Source organism: Myodes glareolus, chromosome 15, assembly GCF_982192425.1.
Source record: "Myodes glareolus chromosome 15, mMyoGla1.1, whole genome shotgun sequence".
Classification (NCBI taxonomy): Eukaryota; Metazoa; Chordata; class Mammalia; order Rodentia; family Cricetidae; genus Myodes; species Myodes glareolus.
The window spans coordinates 21403539-21426468 of NC_142040.1; the positions used below are offsets into that span (position 1 = coordinate 21403539).

General features: G+C 49.6%; 1 protein-coding gene across 4 annotated transcripts in view; it reads left to right on the forward strand.

Moving 5' to 3' along the window:
* Lhfpl2 (LHFPL tetraspan subfamily member 2) overlaps positions 1-22930 on the forward strand; it is a 150692-nt gene that overhangs the window by 117809 nt on the left and 9953 nt on the right. For 3 of the 4 annotated variants that reach the window (XM_087896794.1, XM_087896797.1, XM_087896796.1), the window contains one exon: positions 10415-11030. In XM_087896794.1, the coding sequence (XP_087752920.1) occupies positions 10619-11030 (412 nt within the window). In that variant the 5' untranslated portion in view covers positions 10415-10618. Of the gene's footprint in view, positions 1-4923; positions 5034-10414; positions 11031-22930 lie in introns of all 4 variants that reach the window. The other variant, XM_087896795.1, reaches the window with a different exon arrangement.

Consider the following 22930-nt stretch of genomic DNA (forward strand, 5'->3'; position numbering starts at 1 on the left):
GTGCTTGGAGTGTTTACTTTAATGCGGTCCAGGTCAAGACCTCTGCTGTGTTACAGGTTGAGCTGGAAGGTTGTAGGTCCTCTCTGTGGGTCCTACTCATAGTCTGCCCCCTTTACTACTCCCTGCCCTTTTGGTTTTTTTGAGGCAAAGTTTCTCTGTGTATCCTTGGCCGTCTTGGAACTCACTCTGTCGACCAGGCTGGCCTTGACCTTGAACTCTCAGAGAACCATTTGCCTCTGCCTCCTGAGTGCTGGGGTTAAAGGTGTGCTCCGCCACCACCACCCAGCCCCCTTTTCCTTTAGAAAGAGATTTCTGCCTGCTTCTTTCATGGCCTCCAGGGACCTGGGCCCTAACACCAGGCTGCACGTTAACTACCTCAGCTTGCTTTTGTCCAGTATCAGGCAGTGAAGATGGAAGGAAAGAATTTTTGGTTTTGTCATATTTTAGCTGTCTGTGTAGACTTCCAAATTAACATTTCTTTCTATCAGCAGTTTTGAGCTGATAAAGTGATATCAGATTACTGCCTTAAGCCAACACAGGACTGTGTACGAGGAGGCAATATGCCCAGATTAAAATCGTGTGCAGTGAAGTAACCTTTTGAGTTGATGAAAGTTTTCTGATGGAGGCCGCCATCTCCATACACAAGTGCATTCCTCTCCTGACCTCTGGGAGGACTGTACTCTCAGGGGGATTATTAGTATTTATGATGGAGGTGGGGAAGAAGGGAGTGTAGCCATAGTTAATCTCTGCCTAGGGTTCGGCTTTCACTCTCCTGCATGCTGCCCGTGCTTGTCTCCCTACTCTGCAGTCAAACTTCTCTTTGCTGCTCCCTTGGTGACTTCTCGTCTCCCTCTGTTGGTTGGTGGCCCAGTTATCTCCAATCCTTAGAAAGACGTGGCCTGCTACACGTTGGAGGGTAGCCTCTGGGACAGCCTGTGGTTTTGTTCTATACTGTGCCAAATGGTCCCTGAGTTGTGTTTGGGGCTGTTTTCTTGGTGTGTGTGTGAGAGAGGGGGTGGGGGGTGGGTAGGCATAGGGGAATGGTCCTTGCTCTTCAGGCAAAGCACACAGCACCCTGCCTGTGGGTACTAGAAGCAAATTTCCTGGTCATAGCCCTGACGGGAAGAGCGGGAGGTAGCCGTAACTGATAGCTCTCAGGAGGACGCTGAGTGGAAGGAAAGGCAGTGTGTCAAGGAGGTGGCGTTGGCTGTGACCCTAAAAGTCTCAGCACTGGTAACAGCTGAGGTTTGGCTTTGTTACCATTACGTGGCCATTGAGAGTGGCTGTTCACTTGATTCGTGTTGCTAGGGACACAGCAGATGAAGTCTCTGATGTCACAGCAAATGGAAAGGAGAGTTGGTCAACTATAGATTAGGGGTGTTGTGTGCCACTTCTCAGGTTAGATGACCAAAGCAAGCCCTGTGGTCAGTCAGTTGGGGGGGGGGGGAATGCGGTCCTCAGGAGAGACAGGGACGGCACAAAACAACAGCGTCATCGTCTACGGGAGCTGTTTGAGAAGCTTCCAGACAGGGAGTGGCTCTCGTTCTACTTGATCCTTCGATTTTCTGGTGTTCGATGGGGTTGTACTGAGAGTCTCAGAAACAACAGGTGGCATAATCCTCTCTGTTTATCTTGTGTGAGGCTTGTGAAGTGTCTGGGAGGGACCTGGTTGGTGGCATTGTGTCTGAACAAGTGGTATTTCTCTCTGCCTGTGCACAGAAGTGGCCAGGAAGCCTGCAGTTGCTGTGCCAATGATGTCAGTGTTCCCTGGGTTCAGAGCTGCCCAGCTGTGCCCCTAGACTAGCCAGCCACTAGTGCGTTCTCTTGGGGTCATTTCTTCTAGAGCGCAGCCGCTTAAACAGGGGTGCATGGAGCAAGCCCTTTGCTGTGCCCCAGAGTTGATTTCCAAGTTCTTGTTTTTTCCTGCCTTTGGGACCTTTTTCTGTTACTTCCCTATTGATCCTGGAAGGACATCTGAGGTCACATTAAGACTTCAGCCTGATACAGAATGCATTATACATTACAAAAATACCTGTGGTTTAAAATGATATAAAGCAATGGCATAAAAAGTAATCCTTAGCCGGGTGTTGGTGGTACATGCCTTTAATCCCAGCACTCGGGAGGCAGAGGCAAGTAGATCTCTGTGAGTTCGAGGCCAGCCTGGTCTACAGAGTGAATTCCAGGACAGGATTTAAAAAAAAAGTAATCCTTGTAATTAACATTTCACTTCATTAACAAACCAAAAGTAGCTCTGGACCTGAAGAGGCACAGGGGTGGGCATGGTGCCCCTAGCACAGTCATACCTAACTATCTGCCCGGAAGACTGGTTTGCTCAGTAGTGAGTGCCTTGTGACAGACACAGCTGCGAACCCCCTGAGAAAGACCCTCCATCTTAAGAGTTCATATGGGTGTTTGTAGAAAGGGGAGGGTAAAGTTTAAAATATACACGTGTTCTTCTGAGGTCTTCAAGAAAGAATCGTCTAGAAAATAGGATAGGCGAGAGGCCCTGCTTTCTGGGGCCATTCCTGCCTAAGAGACGATGCGCTGTCCTGAGAGAGGACTTGGGGAAGCAGGTTGCACATGAGAGGGGTTGAGTGTGGGCTTCTAGAAAGGTCTGGGGTTAGCCATGGCTGGAGAGTGAGGTGGATTGTAAACAGGGCGTTGAGAGAGCTCCTGGGTGCTCCATACCCAAGGAAATGAGGCTGTTTGAAACTGCTACAGAGTGATTTCTAGGCTGAAACCACAAGAAGTATAGCAGGTAATGGAAGCCCCTTGTGGAGAGCAGAGCCAAACAGGGCTTGTGGAAGGCCAGATGCAGGAAAATCATGTAGCCATTGTCTCCTCGGTCCATGCTGTTAACGTGAAGTTTTTCATACATGTACAGAGTGGCCCACCCCAGTCAAGAGGAGAGGATAGTCTGAAAGAGATGAAGGCCTGTGGTCACACTTGCAGGGTTCAGAGGCAGAGTCCACAGGTGTGTTTGTATGTGTGTTTTATGTGTGTGTGTGTGTTTGTATGTGTGTGTGTGTGTGTGTGTGTGTGTGTGTGTGTGTGTAAAAGGAGCGGTGGGCTGTGTCCCACCACCTGGCTCCCGGCTAGCTTTATCCAAAATAATTACATGGAAACTGTATTCTTTTAAACACTGCTTGGCCCATTAGTTTCAGCCTCTTATTGGCTAACTCTCACATCTTGATTAACCCATTTCTAATAATCTGTGTAGCACCACGAGGTGGTGGCTTACCGGGAAGGATCTTAACCTGCGTCCATCTTGGAGAGGAGAGCTATAGCATCTGCCTCACTGCCTTCTTCCCAGCATTCTGTTCTGTTTACTCCGCCTACCTAATTTTCTGTCCTATCAAAGGACCAAGGCAGTCTCTTTATTAACCAATAAAAATAACACATAGACAGAAGGCCCACCTACATCATTTCCCCTTTTTCTATTTAAACAAAAAGAAAGTTTTAGGTGTGTGTGTTTGTGTGTATGTATATATATATATGTATGTGTGTGTATGTGTGTGTTTGTGTGTGTGTTTGAGAGTGTGTGTTTGTGTGTGTGTGTATGTTTGTGTGTGCTTGTGTGTTGCGTGTGTTTAGGGAGAAACCAGAGTGGCCTCAGATTCATTATCTTCTGCCCCAGCCTCCCAAGCGCTGGGGTGACAGGTGAGTAAACCATGCTTGACTGGGGAAGTGGCTACTGAAAACAAAGGTTATTTTAGTGCACTTCCAAGGGAAAGCAGAGGCAGGCACACTGTCCCGTTCCTGGACAGTCCTTTCTGGCAAGACCGTTCCACCCTCCTGTCATCCTGTTTCTCAGCCATGCAGACTAGCATGGACCTTTCAGAAATTCAGAAACCCAACTCATCGACTGTATAAGCATCCTTTCTGTCCAGACTGTGGGATAGGAGATACCACTGAAAGTCGGTGTGGCAATGGCAGAGATCTGTTTTACACTGATACATTTCAAACTGTGGGAAGCCACCAGAGCAAGGATCCTCTAGATCTAAACCTCCAATATCTGCACAGGACAGTTCTCTATTGTCCTTGCTATCCTTGTATGACACCTAGTAGCATCTTTGACTCATGAGGAATGAGTAGCATATACACCTTTCTCCCCAGTGATGTGACAGGCAATAGTGCCTCCAGATACTGGCAACATTGGCACACATCCTACCTGGGTGGGGCACAATCTTCCCAGCTTCAGTGTCTTCCCAGAGGGTCAGAGACAGGAGGAGGAGATGCCTGTCCTAAGATGGAAGAAGTTTACTTCCCAAAGCAGGTAGATGCATAGCACATTCAGCGCAAAGAAAATGCACTTGCTGGTGCCTTTGACCCCTCAGCAGTCAGGATGCCTGTTTTTCTGTGACCGGTATGTTGTATGAAGTCACAGAGCAAAAGCTTGAAAATCCTCCTCTGGTGGATATTAAAATCCGAGACAACAGCAGCCTATGCAAGGTGGTTTGCACCTCATAGCAGCATTGGCCTTGGATCTGAAGGCCATGTCTGTGCTCTGAGGTAAAGGGTCCAGCTCTCAGGGAGTCCCTTGCTATCCCAGGATTTGCTGGAGAACAGCTGCTCTGCTGACGGAATCCCTTGTTTCCCTCAGCTTGGGAGCTGGAGAGCTAAGCTAGGCAGAGGACAGGTGGCTGGCTGTGTCCTGTTCACACTGGGTCATGCTTCCCTTTGTCTTTGCAGCGATCACCTGACTGCATTCACTAAGCTCTGACAAGATCTGGGGGAGCCTGCGTTTCTAACCAGCTCCCCCAGTGCCTCCCTGCAGTTTGCCTCAGGAGCTTAGGCCCTTGTCTCCCTCTAGGAGATGGAGATGAGCCAGGGTTCCTCCTTCAGGAAGCAGTGCAGTGGAGGATTTCCCGCTCTTCCAAAATCACACGCAGCTGACTTTATCCAGCTGTCTTGTGCTTGCAGAATACCTGGGGATGAAGGCCAATTTGCCAAGCTCTTGTGGAGTTCCTGTGGCTAGGGGAGACAGCAATAATACAGAGATGGACCAAGAAACAAATGCAGTCTTCTCAGAGGTACATGACTACATGTCCCCCCAGATTAGTGTAATAAATTTATTAATTGGAGCTTATATTTTTAATTTAGTATTTTATTCTTCTATACTTTGAAAAGTTCACCAATAGAAAAGCATCTCTGTCTTTGGTATTTCCAGTGTAAACTGCTTAGACTTTGTGCTCTGAAACCTGTATGGTATATCTTTTTCTGTGAGGTTCTTAAAGGACCACCCTGGCCAGGGACCTGCACATCTTCAGTCCCTTGGAGACCAAAGCTGGAGTTGGGAACATCCTTACAGAGTTTGCCCTCGGACAAATGACTCGGACTGGGTCATTCATCCTGTCCAGAGCTCTGACTTGGGGCCATTTCTTTTTGGCCCACTGATCTGCCCCTTTCTTGAGTCCTTTTTCTTTTTGTCATCCTTGAGCTGGGTCACAAAACTAGAGCCCGAGGGACCCTGGAATCTCAGTAGGATGTGGAACAAAAAGAAACATGTCTCACTAATAAGCTCAGAATCTCTGCCCCCTCCCCAGCTAATATTTTTGGGTACTCCCTGTGCCCCAAGCATTGTGCTAACCCCATGGCACTGTGGCTTGGGCGGTGTGCCGATCATCAGTGGATGCCCACTTCGTGTTTCTTACTGCGGCTGTGGGGAGCAGAGTACTCTTCTATTCCAGGGCCGCGGGAACCAGCCTGTCTGAGACCCTAGCTTTTCATTGGCAGAGCTGAGGTGGTCTCAAGCATGTGTATCACTCTAAATCACAGGGCTTGCACACCCTTCTCCCAGCCCAGTCACAGGGTCTGCACGCCCTTCTCCCAGTATGGTATTGCCTGCCAAGGGGCAGGAGTTGTGGGCAGAAAGTCAGTGTCAGAGAGCAATGTCAAAGGACACCAAGTGTGTCCTTTCCTCATAGAGTCTCTAGCTGGCCTGGGGCCTTCAGACTGCTGCTGTTCAGTTATGACCTTCCTGGTTGCAAGAAAACTTTTCTATTTCCCCTTCCCAGAGAGATCTGGGCACCTCCCCCCCTTTTAACTTGTCTTACTGGGTCTGTGGACAGTAGTATAGTTGTCCTTTGTTTTACAGATAATATACACTTAGGAGTGAGTATGTGCCATGTTTGTTTTTCTCCATCTGGGTTACCTGACTCAGGATGACTTTTTCTAGTTCCATCCATTTCACCTACAGATTTTCTGGCGTTATTGTTTTTAAGGTGACAGCCTCAAAGGCTAAGGGGGAAAAGTGGGAGTGGGTGGGAGTCAGGGAGGAAAGACAGTCCGTGTCTAGATACTAACCAAGTGCAATTCATGAGTGTTGATCACGTCATGGCTTTAAGGGGGGAAAAGACTGAAAATGGAGCGGACTTGGTGAAGTATAGACAAGGCGTTGGCTATAAATAGACTGTTTGCCTGGGTGGATTAAGTGTCTTATAGGTATGTGGAGAAATCACCTTATTTTAGGAGGTGTGGGCTAAAGCATTTAGGGATGAAGTATTAGGACATCTCATTTGCAAATGGCTCAAAAAAAACCCTTGTATTTATACTTTAGATCAGGAAAAGAATAAGTGGAACGTTAACATCAAACGTCGAATCTCGGTGTTGGGTGCGCAGATGGTCCTTGTTTATTCTTGCCCATGTATGCCTGTGTTCAACATTATTATCATAAAATTGAAAAGCAGGTGCCCCGACCTCACCTCACTCTCCTGCCTGCCTCTTCTGCCAAGCTGGGAGTGTAGGAGGCGGTGCAGCACTGATTGACATCCCGGCTTCCCTCCACCTTCTGGGTGGAGATGAACTTTGTTCCAGGGTCTGTGTTCTAGTAATCTCAGAAAGCTGGCCAGCGGGCACCACCTCGTTCCGGTTCTGTGTGCACTTTGTTCCCTTCTGACAACGGGAACTTGGGGGAAATGGAGACCTGATATTCTGCGGCACACAGTCTTTCTTGTACAGTTAGAGCTGGGTGAACGCTAGATCCAGGATATAATGCCCTGCCACTATAAATTCCTCCCAGCTCTCCATCTGGATGATGGGATTATTGTCGTTTCCCGTGCCATTCCCGTTTTCTTCCCCACAGAGGCTTTTGTTATGGGTCATCCTGACACTTTGCTAGCATTATTTTCTGTAAGAGGTTGTCCAGGTGAGCCACAATTATTGTGCCTGTGACAGTAAGGACGGGTATTCTAGACAGGAGATGTATCTAGTGGCCTTTTTTTTCCCAGGTGGTTTATGAGGAGGAGTGTGAGGGACAGAAATGGCAGTTAACAGCAGAGAGGGCCCCTGCTGAGGAGTACTGAGCCTGGGGCCCCTGCGGTTAACAAAGATCTATAATGAAGATCTATTTCCCCTTTGACAGGGAGGTTGTCTCAGCAGGTGGCTGCCTTTTAGTGTGTTTAGCCAAATGGGGACTTTTCACAGAACACAGCCTACTCAAGCCCCCTGCTGCGTTCCCAGTCTTCCCTTGTCCTGCTCTCCTGACTCTGCTGTGAGCTGGCGAAGCTGCCTTGTTAGTCAGCCTAGACTATCAGGCCAGTTCACTGCTGCGGTTAGGAAATTTGCTGGGAGCCTGCGTCTCATCCCACAGTTCAAAACAGAAGAGCGACCTCATCTCAGCCATCCCCTTACAAGCAGGGGACCTTGTTTGGGAGGAGAGGAAGGGTTCGTTGGATACAGATGGGAAAAGTGCTTTACTTTCTAAGCTTAAGCATGTGAACCCATAAATAATCCCGCGTTGAATTTGGCATGGACCGTTTTACTCAGCCTTCAAGCCTGGAGCTTCACAGCCTTTCCCCACAGAGATCACAGCCTCATTGCACTCCTGACTCAGAACGGGGCTTGCGGGCAGTGCAGCTGACACTCTGCATTGGCACTTTGGTACAAGCCACCCGAGAGCTCGTGACAGAGCCCTCCCTGCAGTTCAACTAGGGGACAAATGTATTCTGAGAAGCCATTTTCAATAAAAGAGGGACAAGGGTGGGAATGGGCTGGAAGTAATAGCAAGCTGGTTTTCCAATCAGCAGGGGTGGAAGGGGTGTTCCAGAGGTCTCTCTACTTCTCTCAACAGGCTGGGCAGGTGCAGCCCCACTAGGGCCTCCAGGGAGTCCTGGCTCCTTTTCCAGCTCTCATCCAGCACGATCGTTTTCATTATAAACAATCTTCTGCGAAACTCCCTGTTTCTCAGGCTTTTCTCTCTTGCAGTCTTTGCTGAGAAGGGCTTGGGAATGACACCTGTGTTTTGGGCTCCGTGCTAATCTTTTCTCTCCAGCCGCATTTGGATGTCTAGCTCAGGCAGTGCAGAAGCACTGCGTGGGATCAGCCCGCTTCCCAGGAAGCCCACCAGGCAGGCTTCGACAAGAGCCACAGCACCGGTAGCTCCAAGTGGTGTTTTTCAGTTTTACTCAGTTTTTTTCATCATGACCACTGGCTTACGGAGCACCTCTGCTGGGTCAGCTCTCATCAGACCAGTGGCGCTGGAGAAAAGCTGCGGCGGGGAGGGGAATTGGTGTTCTCACAGACTCCTGTTCATCCCTTGCAACCATCTCACAAGGGAGGCGCAGCCTTGCAGTCTCCATGCAGGCTGTTGTTTTGAGTTAGGGTTCCTATTGCTGTGACAACACCATGACCAAAAAGCAAGCTAGGGAGGAAAGGGTTTGGCTTACACTTCAGCATTGCTGTTCATCACCGAAGGAAGTCAGGAAAGGGACTCAAACAGGGCAGGATCTGAGGCCATGCAGAGGAGCTGCGTACTGGCTCGCTTCCCATGGCTTCCTCAGCCCACCTTCTTATGGAACCCAGGACCACCAGTCGAGGGATGGGACCACCTACCATGGACTGGGCCTTCCCCCACCGATCACTCAATGAGAAAATAAATGCTTCGCAGCTGGATCTCATGGAGCAGTTCCTCAGCTGAGGCTCCTTCCTCTGATGACTCCAGCCTGTGTCAAGTTGACACACAAAAGCAGCCAGTGCAGTTGTGGATGGAGAGACAGTGAGAAGTTACTCATCCACATGGCCAGGCAGTGGTGGCGATGGCTCTAGAGCCCAGGGATTCCAAAAGGTTTTTAATGAAACACGCCGCTTCTCCCTGCACCAAGCCCAGCCCAGCCTGGCAGTTTACGCACATATGACCTTCATATTGTGCAGACGATGTCTTAGGAATAACATCCCATTTGTCTACTGTGCTATGGTTTAGATACTTCCTGTTCTGTAGGACGGGTACCATTGCAGCTCTCTGGACTGTCAGCCAGCAAGCAGTATGCTGGTGTGTGGCATACCAACCACCATTTTAAGCTTTGACAGTGGACTTTGTTATTTCCCTGTTTCCCTCCCTGTCCCACAGTTGCCTGCCTCACCCAAGCCCAGCTCTCAAGGGGTTCTTTGTAGTTGTCACGGCGTTGACACGACCTCGGTTAATGAGATGGAGTCATTCAGAGCAGGGCCATTTGCCCAGATGTCAGCTATGAGCTGTATGATCTTGCCTGACCTTGGAGAGGGGACAGAGAACCAGGGCTCTGTAGACCAGCAGTGCCAGCCCTGGTGGAGGGTTCAAACTCTGAAGGAAGGTTGAGCCACTGGGGCACAAGTCCTCTGGTAATGAAGTCATGTGTCCTCAGGAGCAAGAATGGGCTCTCTGTGAGATCAGAAACAATGAGCATGTTGAGTCCAAGACCTGGGGTGAATGGGACAGGGGATGAATTGGGACAATTCAAGAGATGCATTCTTCAAGGACCACTTTATGTTGTCAACAAGTGGACCCAGCTGTCATGATGCCCAGTTAACGGTCATCAGTGCACCATTTTGGGTGATTTCTCTCAAGTCGTGACCTCTTTAAGGCTTTTGGAAAAGTTTTAGCAAGCATCAAATAACTTCTCTAAAATAACGTGAAGAATGGATGGGAAATAAGTCTGGGCAGCACCGTCTTGTTTATTCTTTCTCCTGGGATCATTTTCTTCAGCTAGGAACCAAATACTTTGCTGGTGTCTAATTACCAGGTTGTTGGTCTCTACTCTCTGCCGTTAAATAGCAAACCCTGTTGGTGTTTTAGAGAACTCGGTTTATGAGACAGCACAGCAGTGGCCACTGCCTCACGAACTCTACAAGGGGCTGCCAGGGTATTGGCAAAGTTTCCTGCTGGCCATGCCTGCATCTGTGATGTTTGGCTGCTGGGGCAGTGGCCCTGGTTGTGAGTGCCCCAGCAGAAGGTTGGTGGGAGCCAGATGAAGTCCCCAACCACGCGCACAACACTCAGTGTTGCCACAGAACGAGGAACAATGGCATCCAGAAAGTGCCGGGGGCTGGGAGCTGAGCGCGGGAAGGTGGGCGGGAAGGTGGCGGGCGTCCCGGGTGGGGCGGCGCGGGGCGGGGCGGGGCCTGGCCAGCCGCTCACCCTCCTCCTCTCTGGACATAGGTGAGGCCGCTGGCCGCTAGGACTTCCCACTCCGTATGAATGCCGCCAGCCCCGGACCGGGACCTCACTGCTTCTGCCGCCTCGGACCGCGGGACTAAGCGACCCTTGCCGCGACTTCCTTTCCGGGCCCCCTCGCATCTCACCGCTGTCTTTCTGGATTGACCTCGTGGACTCCTGTCTCGCCTTCCCACCGTGAACATCAATATGTGTCATGTCATTGTCACCTGCCGCTCGATGCTCTGGACCCTCCTGAGTATCGTAGTGGCCTTTGCCGAGCTCGTCGCCTTCATGAGCGCAGACTGGCTGATTGGGAAAGCCAAGACCCGCGGCGCCGGCGCCGAGCCGGCAGGCACTGACTCGGAGCCCTACTACCTGGGCATCCTTTGCATCCGCACGCCGGGCATGCAGCAAGTCCCTCGGGACACACTGTGTGGGACCTACGCCAAGAGCTTCGGGGAGATCGCCAGCGGTTTCTGGCAAGCCACTGCTATTTTCCTGGCCATGGGGATCTTCATTCTCTCCGTGGTGGCCTTGGTGTCCGTCTTCAGCATGTGCGTGCAAAGCATCATGAAGAAAAGCATTTTCAACGTCTGCGGGCTCCTGCAGGGAATTGCAGGTGAGTGCTGGGTGAGGGAGGAGCCCGAGCTCAGGACTCCTAGCACGGGTTGCCCGCCTCTGCTGAAGAGGGCTGGTGGCCAGGGTCCCTTTCCCCTCCCCGGAGTCACTCCCTCAGCAGTACCAGGCTCACAATCTAGCATTGCATGCCACTCCTCCTTGCCTGTTTCCTTTGGGGCTGAGTTATTGGGTTTTGTTTGAGTAACTGTTCCTACTCTGCTTTTCTCATTAAATTAAATCTGTGCGAGGTCGGGGTGGGGCATGTCTGAAGGGTTTGCTCAGAGCTAGTTAATCTCAGCTGTAGCAAGAAGTCTCTGCGGAGAGGGAAAGATATTGCCTTGGTTCCCTGTTTAGAGACAGAGAGCTTGCCCTCCTGCCCTGGTGAGTTCAGCTTTGGGCAGGGAGGACCCCAGCCAGGAGGACTCCAGCCGGGAGGACTCCAGCCGGGAGTGGACTGGCATCAGATGCTCTGTATTTAATGTTGTTTCCACTTAAATTGTCTCCTGGAGTCTGACAGAAAGTTCTGTGCAGTCAGAGCAGAAGATGCAAGCTAACTTCCATTTTTTTTTTTCCTGGGCATTTCTCACAAATGAGCTTGGTGGAAATGGGTGGAAAGTCTTGAGTTCTTGACAGTGATCCTTAAGGGGAGACAGCAAGAAAAGGCCTGTGGACCTTGGCTTCTCCAAAGGGTTGAGGTGGAGCCTGACCCAAGACTGCAGTCGTTAGCCAGGGCCTCTGTGTGGAATTAGAAAGCATCCCCCAGAGGAGGGGCATCGTTCCCATTTTAAACAAGGTACTATTCTTTCAGCCGTGGTGGGAGGAGCATGAGTCTACCGTAGCCCTATTGAAGAGAACAGGTGGTTCCCTCTCCACTCTGCAGAAGCAGGGCCTGGGCCCTTCATCCGTGGAGACCCGCTGAGCCCTGGAGCCAGGGATGTGGCAGACCCTACGTGAACTACTCCACTCAGACTCAGAGCAAACTCTTGAGTTCAGCAGGGCTGCTTCCAAATAAACAGATCAAATGACAGGTCTTTTTCCAAACAACTGATAAGATAACATTTTCTGTCCCTCCTGTTGTGATTAAGGACTGGGGTAATGGGCTAAGAGATGACAGAAGCTTTTCTCAGCCTGGGCTGCCTCCATGGATTATTCTCTGCCTGACAGTCTTCAGACACTTTATCTGATAGGATCGACTGTGTCGTGAAGGACCAGGTAGATGTAGACACAGAATCTGCCGGAACAAGCTTCTGTCTCCTAGCTTTGCTACTGACTAGGAGATCCACTTTCGGGCAGAGGACTACCTCTCTGCTAAGTGAGGAGACTAGAATGTGACAACCCCTTAGTGTTTGTTTGTTTTAATTTAAGGGCTCTAATTCTGCGAAGCCCTGTGTCCATTAGATTCCTGTCTGAAATCTGAAGTCTGTCCTTGGTGTTTCACTACCCAGAAACGTTAGAGGCAGAGAGTTTGGGTCCTTTTTCTTTCCAGCTTTCTTCTCCTCAGACATAACACCTCAGGTATCTATCTTAAAACATGTGTGAAGTATTACCAGAAGGTTTTAAAAAGTTAAACTAAACTAAGCCTGCACCCAGGATTCATTCCTCCTCTTGAAGAGCCCTGGTTAGCCAGAAAGGAGGGATTGACATCCTGACCAGGTCCAATAGACCTTCCACGCTTTCATCCCTTGCTTGTGGGCTTGTTAGTAAGCCGGCCTGAGAGACTCATGGTGTGTCCTCCTGGAGTCCTCTTCCCATGAGAAACTCACAGAAATTTCTAGGTTCTGGCAAAAAAGAAAAAGAAAGTGGCCATTTACAGCATGGGGTTGAGACATTTGGGCTCCAGCATGTCTTGTAGTTTTGGGGTGCAAAGCAGAGGCATCCTTTATCTTCTGGTCTTGAAGTCTATTCCCGTGCACCTTGTTTTGTTTTTTTCGTTTCTGTTTCACTTTCTTGAACATATGGGAATCTTCCTGTCTCAGCTTCTAGATGTTGATATTACAGCCATGGGTTATCTGGTAAAAACCCCGTCATTCCAGTAAGCTCCACCCCTGAGGATGAGTTAACCTAACAAATCTTCTTATGCCCTCGGGTGCTGTTTCTCACAACTTGCAAAAAAACCTTTTTTGCAGAGTTAAGTGTGTATTCACACAAGTGAATTTTTATGACCTCTCTTCCTGCATAAACCGTCGGAGAAGAGTTAAAGAGGAAGTACACCTCATGGACCAGTCTGCTGAGCTTTCTAAAGAAATCTGAATTTTCTGTCCACCCCAGTGACCTTTGGGCACATTTCAGAAATGTCACTCAGGGTTTTCAACTGGTAAGAGGCAGAGGGCTTTCCTGCCTAGCACTCTGCTCTCCTGGGCCACGGGCTTGAAGTGATGGTCTGGAATACAGAAACGGCAGCCTTCTGTCCATCACCAAGCTGACGGTGCACAACAGCGAGACAATGATGGGTATGGATGAGTTAGTCTTCTCAGTTCCCACATCTGCCAGAGGGGCTCAGTGGGTGCCTCCCCTAGGACGGAGGTCCACACCAGTGTGAAGATACTGGCTGTCATTCACCAGCAGCTTAGGACCCCATTGAATGGCTGCCCTAAGGCGGTCCTCTGCTGCGCCCCCTTGTGGTCGCTTACAGTGAAGCAAATGGGGAGCAAGGAAGCTAGTGGAATGGTAGTTCTTACCCTGTGGCAAAGTGACACTTTAAAAAGTGACTCACCGGACATAAAACTATGAGACGACATAAGCATACGCCCTAAAATAAATAGTCCACGGACTTATATAGAGGTACAAACCGTGAACTGGATGTAGTGGTATATGTCTGTAATCTGAGCCCTTGGAAGAGGGAGGCAGAAGGATGGACCATAAGCTCAAGTCCAGCCTGGGCTACATATCAAGACCCTCTCTCAGAACAAACCATATCTTTAAAATACTATGTTTTGGCTTTAGAGCTATGTGCAGAAGAACTACCTCCATAGAAGCTGCTAGCGGTTACTTTTCGGTTACTTTAAAAGCAACAACTACAGTTAACTGAGAATGCAGGGTTTGTTTCAAGGCCGGACCTAAGGGCAGCCAAGAAGCTGGTCATTCCTGCCTTCACATAGCGGAGTGGTCCCTGGAGCGTGGATTTACCTCAGGGCTGTCAATCACCGCAGGTTTAGTCCACTTCTCTATGGTTTGCAAACGGGTGCAACCGTAGCACACAGCGCAAGGTTGTGTGAGGATTAAATTAGACAGCAAGTTAGCAAGACAATAAGTTAGCGTGATGTTGGCATTTAGGAAATCATGGTAGCTCTGTGGCAGCTATGGGAGAGTCACTGTTTTCTTGCCAAGTTTTAGAATGCCTTTGTGTTTCTAAGAATTGCTACGTTCTAAGGAACAGGGAATCTTTTATAAGCCATTGGAATTGGCTTTATTGTCCTCAAGTCCTGTATTTTCCGCACGACACTGCTCTCTGGTGCCTTAATTGCCACCCGGGATGAGGTTGTGGGGCACCAGCGCAGAGCCGAGCTTAGGCCTGGGACCGTTAGAGCTTTCTTAGACACCAGTTCTCAGAAACGGAGGAGCGTAGATCCACGTCTTCCTCTCACCCGCATGTACGCTTCCCTGTGCTCTCTTCCTGGAGGCAGCGTCCACATTTGCGGCTGGCTGCAGGTGGCTGCTCAGACTCCCCCGGCAGCAGAGACTTCAGACTAGCCTGCACTAGCGGAGAGCGTGGCCAGGACTTGGCAGAGCCAGCAGCACACATGGGTTCAGATTCCTCTGGGACTCATTACAAAAGCTGGGTACCCAGCCAGCAGGCCTGGCTTCTGCCAGCCGTCTTCCTTAGGTTGTGACCTGGATGTAATCCATAGTGAAACTGTAGAATGCAAAGATCCAGGTTTTCCATGACAGCATCAAACGGTTTGTTTTTGGAAATGCATGGAGGGTGAACGTTGAAGTCCATGGAATCCCCAGTGACTCAGGCTTGGGACAGAAGCCATTCAAATGAGCTCAAGACTTGGCTCAGCTGTGCTGGCAGGGACTGGTCCACTGAGATTTGCCATGAGGGTTGCTGGGCCTGTCTGTCTGCTGTCTTCCAGTCCTTCCTCACAGGCCTCTCTCGATCTTTTGGCTCTCGGATTCTTCGCTCCCTCCAGCCCTTTGTCAGTCTGTGTGATCTCGGCCTCGCAGGACATCCTCGGCGAGTGTTCCCACTGTTCTGACCAGAGAGACTCCTGTGGGCTGGCCTCCGCCTCTGCCGTCTGCAGTGGAGGGTGTAGTCATGTAGCCTTGGCCACGAAGGGCCTGCTATGCATGGTTCTCCTTCCTTAAAGGTGAACGGGATGGCAGAGAGGGAGGGAGGACTGGGAACGTGAAAATCAGTAAAAATGATGAGGACGTGGGACCGGTAACTGCGGCACTGCCTTGGTTGTGCATCAGAGTGTGAGCAGTGAATGGGCATGTGCAACACCAGCTGCCATCCAGGCTTTGCAGTCACCAACGTGACCGTGTGGGGAAGCATGAGTGGTCAAGCACCCGCCATTGCAAGCCAGGCGGTCCTCCTTCATGAACCCCAGTGTGAGTGGCGCTATGGAGGAAAGGTCAGACACCCCGAATTCCATCCACCATTGACCCTCCAGAACCAGGGTCTGGGAGGGATGAGTGGGTGTGAGATACACGCTGGCTGCTGTCTGGGACTGGTTTCCTTTTCCTCCACAGAGTGGACTATAGCAGTGGCATCAAGATGAAGCCCCTAGCACAGCTTGGTCCCAGCCTCCACTATACTTTTCTCTCTATTCAAGGTCAGGAAGATGAGATCACCGAGGAAGGGGAGAGAAACGGAATCAGGGACTTGGGAAGTGAAAGGCCTGACCATGACTTTACCCCTGAGAAAGACATCTACATCACAAACATTTCAAACTCTCTTAAAATTGAGATTCAGTGTTTGATCTGCAAGTAAAATGTGAGCATGGCCGGCAATGGCGACTACTTCATTGTAGACGTAAATTGTCATGCAGCCATTGATGATCTGTGTTCAACCTGCACTAACAAGTAATGGCCTAAACGTGGTTCTGAATATTTACTTGAGCAGCTGGGCACTCTGTTTTAAGAGCTTAAGAAAGTGGTAGTGTTCTCCTAAACTGTCAACCACTTTAGAAACGATCCATACCCCTGTGATGTAGCTCAAATATGAGTTCTTTATTTAATAGTGTTCTTCCCAGTAGCCTTAGTAAATGGCCAACACACACGCATGTGCGCACACACACACATGCCCTAAAAACACACAGATTGAGAATTTAAAGGCAGTATTAAAGCACCACACATAGTTGTAATCTCAGTACTTGGGCAGGAGAACGGCAGGTTCCAGGCGAATGTAGCCTAAGAAACCCGAGGGTGGGGCCTGGCGCGCAGGGGAGTGAGCTGGTTTAGTTGTATAAGATCCTCGGCTCTAGCCCCAACCCTGGGTAAAACAGACAGAAAGAAAGAGGAAAAAGAAAGCGACAGCAGTGCCCACCTTTGTCCACAACTCTCATCTCCAGTCAGTGCAGAATGGCTCTGTTGTCACACGAGCCAGTCCAGTGGCTCCGGGTGAAAGATGACATCTGGCCTGATGTGGGGATTACTTAACATCTGCACCTGGAGACCTTAGTGGGCAAGAGTTCACTTACTCTCTGGAAATTTTCACTCTCAATCACTTTTTGAAGTGTCTTTTAGGGACGGGGGTACCCCTGAGAGTATTTGTTTAGCATGCATGAAGCCTTGGGTTCAGTTCCTAGCACTGAAACGAAAAAAAAAAGAATATCTTTCTGCGTGACACACTGTTATATCTTTCTATATGTGTGTTGGTGTGCCTGAGTGTACATATGTGAACCATATGTGTGCAGAGGTCAGAAGAGGGCACCAGATGCCCTGGAACTGGAGTAGTAGGCCGTTGTAAGTTGTCTGATGTAGGTCCTGGGAGCAGAACTCAGGCAAAAGCAGCAAGGGCTCTAACCACTGACCCATCTCTCCAGCCCCATGCAGGCTTAGCTGGAATTCATGACAGATGAGTAATTTGTTGATTAGATACTTTGTAAAGTTCTCCTAGTTACCTGCGCACAGCCGACAAGCAGGTTCTCTTCCCATCGCGGGGAAGGCAGAATCTGTGAACCCAGTGTGTGAGCTGTATTTCTCCAGCTCCCAGTGGAAGTTGCTGCTGCTGAGTCCATGCTGGGAAAGATCTAGGGAGGCCCGGACAGGGGAGAGACCCCACCTTTCTTCACATCTCCACATGCTCCAAGGGCATCAGGTAACTCTTACTTAGTAGCCATCAGTTTTCAGTAATTACAACAGCAGCTTCCTCTGATTGTCACCCAGACAATTCCGTTTAGGTTGCTGTGTCCTCCCGTCCCACCCCTGACACTGGAGAGTATTTTCCTTGCCAGTTACTCTACCATGGGAGTGCTGTGGTAGACAGAGCCAGCCTACTGGATACCTCTGGGGGATGGAGGGAGCATTACTCACAAGTCCTTTTATTGCTGTTTTTAATTACTAACGTCTGAAGAATCACCCAGCTCCTCCTCTCCTCTCTTCTCCTCCCCTTGTCACTACTCTTAATCGCATACCTAGCTGACAGGCAGACAGTGCTGGCCCACAAAGGCCTGCCAGCCGTCCGCTCACGGCCCAACTGTACTGGTAACCTCAGACTCAGCCCCTGCTTCAGTCTGTGAGGCTGCTACTGAGCATCCAGACCAGACCCTGGCCTGCCTTATCTGTAAACTCCCAAAAGTTTTCAAAAGCAATACAGCTATAGGAAGTTTGCGGCTAGACAGCGAGAAGACAGAAAATCCCTCTTATCTTATAAACGCCTGGGCTCCTTGGGTGTCCCCTCTTTACACAGTTCCTCAGCCCTCCTCCACAGGAGTCCTCTGAAGAACTCTAGACTGCTCCCTGGGAACAAGACCAGCATACTCAGCTAAGAACCGCCAGTCCAGAGCAAACCAGAAAGCTGAGGCCAGTGTAGTGAGTTCCTAGGCCCAGACATGGTCATTCTCAAGAACACCCTTTTATTCTCAGATTATGTACTTCGTCCCTTTTATGCCATTTCCGGTGTCCTCATCTGAGCAAAATAAATACTTTGGCCTCCCACTAGTTGGCTGACCATTTGCTCATAACTTTATTCAAAGCTTTTGCCTCTGAATTTTCTTTTAAAAACCTGCATGTCTGCTTTCTCTTCCCAAAGTAGAATGGAGGCAGCCTGCTCAAGGCCTTGTCCTGGTGGCAGACGATCTTTACTGAAGAATGGTCCAAAGGCACTGCCCGTGAGATGCACACAGGCCACTCCTGTGTCTGTGGCAGGGTGAATCTCCGTGGCCAGTTCAGTGGCTTGGGAGCCAGCTGTGATCAGTTACGGAGTGCCTTTGTCAGTCTCTGTAATGTCCACCCTGGAACTGGCACAGGGAAATGTCTCCACCTAACAACAGATGTTGACCCAAAGATAGCTCTTGGGGGCTGCTGGATGACTCGGGGCTGTTGGCAGGTAAGATAACGCGAGAAAAAGAAAATTAAAAAGGGGAAGCATACAGGTAGATGATAACCAGCACGGGGTGAAATACACGGTCCCTAAATCACTAAACATGGTCTTTCTCTGCAGTAGTACACACACACACACACACACACACACACGCACACACACACACACACCTGTACATCGAACTGTCCTCAGGCTGCTGAGCAGAGGTGACCTTTTGCCCTTGCCTAGCCCCTCTGGGAAGTCTTTCTGACCCCAAGTTTGTGCTCTTTCTAGAGACCCCCTCCCCTGCCCTTTCTTATCCCATCATCTTTCTGCCCTGTCATTTCCCACATAGCCTTCTCCCCATCCTGCTCACCCCCCCTCCCCAGTGCCCTGGTTCTCCTGCAGCCGCCAGGCACAGCTAAAAGGCTTCTGAGTTTTGTGGTTAGCGAGAGACCAGCCTCTAGATAACCGAAAATCAGTTACACTTAACCAACTGCCTTTTTCCTTGTGCCTCTCAACAAAGGATTTCCGTACACAAGACAGAGGCCAGCCAGTGGTCTGGCCTTGACACGGGCTTCCTTTTGACCCACACTGCCTACCCCTTGGGTTCATGTTATCGACTGGAAAAGTCTTCCTCTGACTATTTCAAGAACTTGGCAAGAACTCTGCACGAGGGCTTCGTGTAACAGTGCCGTGAAATCTTATCATTCAGTTTTCATTCATCCGTTCAGTGAGCAAATGCTCACCAAGCATAGATTACACATGATACTCTGTCAGGCAACGGGGACACAAAATAAGTTGCAGGCAGTTCTCACCCACATGGGATTGGTACTCAAGCTGCTGGAGACAGGAAATGAACAACATAATTATGCAGGATGCTGAAGGTGATGGCTCTAATGGGTAAAACCAAAGTAGGCCTGGTTAAGAAGTCCAGAATTCCCTGGAGTAGTTAGGTCAGAGGGGTCATCAGGTGGGAGTCACTGAGGAGATAAGGCCAGCTAACACCTTGAAGAGGAAAAAAAAAATGACCACAAGGTAATTCAGAAAGCGCTCCAGGCAATAAGGAAGGTCAGCAGGTGTTCCCGAGAGACCAACTGTTCCTGAAACCAATGTCTAAGTGACAAAGGGATGAGTCAAAAGTGATGCCAAGGTTTCTGCATGGAGCAGGTGTGAGAATTGAACTTGAGTGTGTGTGCGTGAAGTTGCTAAGTTGAGGCACAATAGTTCAGGTTTGAACCTAAATGCTCCTCAACCAAAGAATGGATAAGGAAAATGTGATACATTTATACAGTGTATTTACTACTACACAGCAGAAAAAAATAACAACATCTTGAATTTTGCAGGAAAATGGATGGAGCTAGAAAACATCATTTTGAGTGAGGTAATGCAGACCCAGAAAGACAATTATCACATGTACTCACTCATAAGTAGTTTTTAAACCAGCCCAAAAATCACAATCCCAGAGAACCTAGACAACAATGAGGACCCTAAGAGAGACATACATAGATCTGATCTACATGGGAAGTAGAAAAAGACAAGATCTCCTGAGTAAATTGGGAGCATGGGGGACCTTGAAAGAGGGTTGAGGGGGAGGGGAGAGGCAGGGAGGAGAGCAGAGAAGAATGTAGAGCTCAACAAAAATCAGAAAAAAAAAAAAGGAAGAGTTCAGGTTCGGTAATCAGTCTTGGTAATCAGTCTTGGGCTCCTTATCAGACGTTCGCACCTGCTGTTGGATGTGCAGAGCTGCTGCCCAGACGTGAAGCAGGAGCATGGGCAGTATGTAGGGCCACAGGACCATATGGATTTCAGCATGGGGATCTGGGGAAGGCCTGGAAGGAAGCATAGGGTCCTGGAAAAGAAAAGCCAGGGCAGCTTCTGGCCTGGCGGACACCATCACATGACCCAAATTCTGGGTGGGAATTGCAGTCCTGTCTTGCTATGTAACCAGTACTCACAGCACTCTTTGAATTTTGTGGTTGAAGGAAACACCTCTCCCAGGCTTAGAACAACTTCTGAGCTGTGTCCCAGAATGGAACGGGTTTCTGGAGGGCAGTCATTCCTTTGGTTGACTTGACTTATGTTTGATGGTCATATAGGGTGAGGGGCCAGAGTGATGTCCTCTGAGACTGAATCAACATGGACCAGGCCTGACACTGACTTTAGGTCTTCAGTCCAGAACTCTGAGCCACAAACTAGATCGGAAGACACCCCACGGAGTGGATCCCCACAAAATCCCCATGTTTCTTCAGAGGCATAGGAAAGGAAATGGTTATTCGCTGGTGTTAGATGGTTTGCTGTGTTCCAAACGCTGATGTCTGCTTCAGAGCCTGAAATATCATGAACTCTTGACCATGGCTACTCAGTGTTAACCATGACGTACCCAGCAGATTTATTTATGATAGAAACCAAATTATGGTGACTCATTAGGACACTGAGTCAGTCAACAACTATTAAGATCAAGTGTCACATGTGTGGAAGAAGCTTCTACAAGGAATACAACTTTTATGTACTCAAGCAGTTCAGAGGCCCACACCAAGGAACTGCGCTCTCTCCAGAGCGGAGAGCAATGACTTACAGTGGGTAACTCGGCATACAGCAGTTGAATGAATGAAAGCAACAGTGTGAGAGAGGACTGAATGGAGCCACAGGACCACATGAATTTCAGCGTGGGGATGTGGGGAAGGTCCAAAGGGCAGTGGAGAATAGAGAAGTAATCCCAACAGTAGTGGTGACATCTGGACTCAGATGATGGGGACATTTCTAGGCAGATGTTGAGTGCCTTGTTTGGGGAAATGCAGCCTATGTGGTCTGATCCAGTTCTTGAGTGTCTCTGGCCCAGAGGTGCCAAAAGACAATGAAACTCAATGATACCTGCGACAAACACACACACATAAGCTCACATACCACAGTGCAGCCCTCAACAATGTGCCAGCACAAGGACAAACCCAGTGTGCACTCGGTGGCATCCCTTCCTACCTTCTCTGGAGACTTAGTCAGTGTTGTCAGTGTCTAGTGCTCAGGGTAGAGGCCCTCTGAGGAGCCGGGACTGTTGCATGGAGAGTCAGTGTGTACAGACAGATATTCTACAGGGCAGGACTGCGGTCAGGCACGGGGATCCACAAAGAGAGGCTGGGTCAGGCTCTTTGACCTGCCAACAATGGAGAGGCAGTGTGGCATCATGTGACTGGCTGTCACATGTCACATGTCAAAAAGGCAAAGGAGAGGCTGTAACATAGCCACCAGGCCTCTCCTTCCACTGCGCTCCACACTCGGGTTCCCTGCACTCCATCCTCACAGAGCCTGAGTGACCATCTTCAGACTCAGGGCAACCGTGCTCCTCACAGGCAACCAACAGTTTCCAGTTTTTTCCACAGTCAAGTACGGCTGAAACCTGTTTCCTTCCCACCCAAGGGGTGTGACTGAAATTTACTTGACAGCCTCTGTTTAGTTCTAGGCAGACACACGGAAATTTCCTAGGACACAACTGTGCAGCTGGCCTTCTCCCAGCCAGTCTGGCTGGTGGTGAGGAACAGGACTATGCGCTACGCTTCTGGTGTGTTTCATTTAATTTTAGCATCTTCTATACCTTGGGCCATGTTAAGGTACTTTCATGGGGCTCTGACTCTAATTGAGTTAAACCCAGAAAAACTGCCAAGAAGATGGGACTAGAACAGCTAAGGGTATAGTGGAGGACGGGGTCCCACTGGGGTAGCTGGTGGCCACGAGGGCAGTCACAGTGAGGTAGTTGAGACTCTGTCTCCAGCCTGAGGTGGCATCTGAGTAGCTGTCCGAGGAATTCCCTATCCCTTTCTGTGCAGTTTTATTGCCTCCGAGCCATGCACTGTGGTGACCAATGGGTCCTCCATCTTCCAACCCTCTTGTCCAGTTGACTGGGAAGCTGTTAGCAAGAAAGGAGACAGGATGAGGATTTGCTTTAGCTGTGACAAAAATGGAAGCTTCCAGGACACTGTTCTGTTAGGTCTAGCCACAGCACAGGTTCCTGGGTTAGACCTTTCTGTGCTGGGTCCATGGTCTTCAGCTGCTGGCCACAGGCCTTCTCCCTGCCATTTCTTCCTGATCTTGCCACAACCCCACCAGGTACCATGTTAAGGTTCTAGTCAGAAGAAACAAGTGACCAGTTCCCCTTGCACTCCAGGACAGCTCCAAGCATGCTGTGACTAAGGACACGTGATAGGGTCCAGGGACCCCTACCACAGCAGCTGCTCCCATCCTGAAGACAGTGGAAACCCAGGGCTTTGCTCACCACACCGGCTCTTCTGGGGAACAGCCAAGTGTGGCATTCATGTGAAGGGGCCACCACCAGAGGCACCAAATTTTCTGGAATTTCTTGGTATAAAGGGCCTTTCATAGATGCAGAAAAATGACATTTGTGCTTTTGTATTTTTGTTTTTCAGTTCTTTTTGAGACAG